A 3,866-nucleotide genomic window follows, 5' to 3' on the forward strand; every position below is an offset into this window, starting at 1 on the left:
TTACAGCTGAGTATCATGATATAGCCTAGCACATTTCAGGACTGTTCCATTGTTTCCGGTATCTTATACTTCCATCTCCATTTGCATTACCTAAGGTCTACTAGTATGTAAATTATCCCGCTTGTTTGTTTGCTTGCTTTATTCCTCTTCCGTAATCTTTCTACTTCCCTTGTAGACTGAAAATTATGTGGAGCACCCGGCCTTTTACTCCCTCTGCATGACGTACGCACTTCCCTTTGTTCGTTAATAATACCTTGCTGCGCCTAACGCCAATGCGCGCGTACACATAAGTTTTTACGCCTGGTGCGCCATACTTCCATCGCGCGTAACTAGGGTCCATGTATGTTGTCAACGCGATTCCTCAACACTATACTTTCTGACTTGTCAGATAACGTAGTTCACCTATATCTCTCTGAGAATTTTCAGTCATTCTTGGCGAATTTTGTTGCTTTTTGATCACGATCACTATGGGTACCGCACAGAGCAAGTTCCAGGGACGATACAAACGTCTGTCGAATGCTAAAGATGAGGTAAGTCTCCGAGAATCTGCTACAAAAGTCCCAATGAGGGGGCAGAGATGTCAGTCACCTTCAGATGACCTTGAGCTATGTATTACACGCATGATACTGCACACTGTGTTATAAATATGCGCTGATGTTCTATACTTCAACCACAGCAATATACCACTACCGCATGCACCAAATTCACAAATGAGTGCATACAAGAAAATGAGACCGATGTAACTCAATCATCATATTGAAGTCTTACGGAACATAAATCAGCTACTTAGTATATTCATGCCAATATTTATTTCTCTTTCACGGGAAACAGTTAAAACTTTAAGAGAAAGGAATATCCATTCCTATGATGAAACAAGACCCACACATAAGTACACTGTTGGGAAAATGTCCATGTTATTTTTAATTTCACACAACGGAATCAATCGCCCAGTCGACATTAATCAAATATGTAGCGATACAAAGAAAAATCGAATATTGCTAACCATCAAATGTTGATAAAATTAAATTTTACGTTCCTCACAAAAATCAAAATCTTTATCCTCTAGTGCCCACTCACTCATCCGACCAAGCGCTCACCAACATCAGAGTGCATCACTCCCGACTCCCAGTCGGTGTCCAGCATTCACATTCGTGGTAGCGGTGACAATATCCATGGTATACATACATTGCACATACATTGGCATTATATGTACCACATTTGCCATTCGAAGTGTACTTATTGGATGGCAACATTATCAATTATTATAAGATTACTGTGGGGAAAAAAAAAGAGCATACATGTATGGCTACAACTGATACCATCAGACAATCAATGTTTCGCAAACGCTCGTCATCATGGTCATGGCTATGTCCAAAATTTAACACACGTTGTTCAGGCCTACATCTGTCCTACATGCATCTGAAAAATCATAATGTCAACTTTCCACAATAATGATTAGAAGAACCACTACAATATGTTTATGAACAGCTGATAAAAGAAGATGGTCACCAGACACCAACTGTCCAATACATGTGGACATTTATTTAAGTTCTGAGTGTTAGTTTCCATTTTCAAATTTAATGTCAATGATAAAAAAAAAATGATGAAACAAATGAATCACAATGATAATAATATCTGAATCTCACTCCGCATTGCGTTCTCATTATCTGAAAGCGGATGAAGTCGCCAGCCCTCAACTTGCTCCGATAGCTTCCATGGAAGAAGACTTTCTCGACGACGACGACGACGAAAACCACATCCAGAAGAGTGTCACCATGACAACCAACCCGACTCTGTTTTCCTCGCCTCCGGTCGATGACGTCATCAAACCCGTGACTTCGGTCAACCAGCGTGTGTCAACCATTGAATCAGGTATAATCTAAAAACAGTGTCATCCCCACTCATGTTAGAATATACAATTAGGCCTATACCTCTCCCAAGTTGCTGAATCCAAATGGACCGGAAAATCCTTTGACTTACGTGAATTTCGAATACAACAATATGATTAACACATGTTTATATCCATAGCCTTCGACTTACCAAATTTTCGACTTCTGCTGTAGATTGATGTCCTCTTTTTCTCATCCCCCTCCCTCTCACATTCTTCAAATAAACTTTTCGTTTATCTACTTACATATTTCTCTTTCTAGCCATTACCTATAACTAGACAGGCCTAGATGTGCAGTACGCTGTATACCTATAGTGACACTTCTGATTAACTGCAAGATTAGTAGCAATGTCGAATAAAGTTTTAAAAAATTACCTCGGTAATGTCTTTTAGTACACAAAAGCATCTCGCCTGTTCGTGAGAGCAGATCATCAGCAATTTCTGTCTGCAATTATTCTGCAGAACTTGATTCTGATGACTTAGACGACGCGTCCATCGCTGTAAGCGACTTCGATGAGGACATGATCTCATTGTCTTGGGCGGACTCCTTTCACAGTCGACTCGATATCGAGGACCGTGTCAACACCCAAACGGAGACGACCGACAAAGGTGACGAAGTCGAGACGGCCGTTGAAAAGGAGATCGAGGCAGAGGAGACAGCAGCAGTTACTTCTAAGCAGAAGAAGAAACGTCCATCTTTGGGTGAGACATGTCCACAGATTCCTCAAAAAAAAATAATAATCTTGCCATCAAACTGGACAAATATTGAGTTAGCACTTGTCGACTTCTCGAAAACACAATACTACATTGTTGTTTAAAAACAATTGAACTAGCACTGGCCCATCTTCCGTTGATTTAATGGCTTTCCTACTTTTGTTTTGAATATAAAATAATCTCCGTTTTCCTACGTACAACATTATTCTGATGAATCTCAATTTCTCTTTGGTTATCTATCCTTACAGTGAAGAGCGTTCGCAAATTTCTACGTCGCCGTAAGGAGAAGAAGGAACGCAAGAAGCCAAAGGGTTGGGTGTGGTGGACACCAGAGGGCACTCTTTGTGTCGTCGTGAGTGAATTCACTTGTCATTTCACATTTTTCCACTTACCCACGTAAATTACAGACATTCTAACTTTTTTTTTCCGTTTTGTCGAAATGCATTTTGTTTGGGTTCTTTAACTTCGATCTTGTCCATTATTCCGAGAAACATTTCACAGTGATCAAAATGAATGAAAGGATAACACGAGAATTCACTGAGGGTGCCAGTTTAAAATTTTCATGTACTAATGAAATGCAATATTCTTTCCCTGAAGGATGAGAATGGTAACTTCTTCCAGGAGCACCACGTGGTCCATCAGATGAGATTCAGACAGCGGGCTGGCGGCCCGGAGACTCTCCGCTACTGGGTCTCTCAGGACTGCGCCTGTCCCGAGTGAGAATCTCAACTCACAGGTGGTATCTTTCCTTACTTTTATTCTTGTAAATACGTTCTCTGTATACTAACACGATTGCATGCCACTAACACACGACCAAGGGAATGAGGTGGATGGGTATGGGGGGGGGGGGGGGGGCTCACGAGTGCTCGAGCATTGTTCTCATAAGTTTAATGTTACCCTCATTCCATTCTCTCACTGTGTTCAATGACTGGTTACCCATGCTCAATTGCACACTTTTAAACAAAGGAACATAATCATTTGAGGAACAATAAACGCAACTTTCCGGTTGATTTGCTTCTCAAACAGTCTCTATCTCCGTGACTTAAAGGATTCGCACCCACTAAAACTGTCAGAAACTTGCAAACCTGGCCAAAAAAAAGGCATTCCTTCTTTTTTACTGCGGATATGGATATGTAAAAAGTGATGAAGATTAGACAGTGTGTCATTGCATGGAAATTTGAATGGAAAAAAAAAGAAGAAGAGAGATTTGAAATTCATTGCAACAGATTTCTATTTCGTGTTTCTCACCTTGATTCTCCCCACA

General features: G+C 40.6%; 1 protein-coding gene across 1 annotated transcript; it reads left to right on the forward strand.

Annotated features, from left to right (window-relative positions):
* Window positions 1-1,738: 1,738 nt before the first annotated feature.
* Window positions 1,739-3,417, forward strand: LOC140230375 (uncharacterized). Its single transcript, XM_072310522.1, has 4 exons — window positions 1,739-1,872; window positions 2,351-2,590; window positions 2,851-2,954; window positions 3,200-3,417. Exons 1-4 carry the CDS (start codon window positions 1,776-1,778, stop codon window positions 3,320-3,322), a joined length of 564 nt encoding a protein of 187 aa, XP_072166623.1. The 5' UTR covers window positions 1,739-1,775; the 3' UTR covers window positions 3,323-3,417.
* Window positions 3,418-3,866: the final 449 nt, after the last annotated feature.

The sequence above is a fragment of the Diadema setosum genome, chromosome 7, assembly GCF_964275005.1.
Source record: "Diadema setosum chromosome 7, eeDiaSeto1, whole genome shotgun sequence".
In the NCBI taxonomy this organism is placed as follows: Eukaryota; Metazoa; Echinodermata; class Echinoidea; order Diadematoida; family Diadematidae; genus Diadema; species Diadema setosum.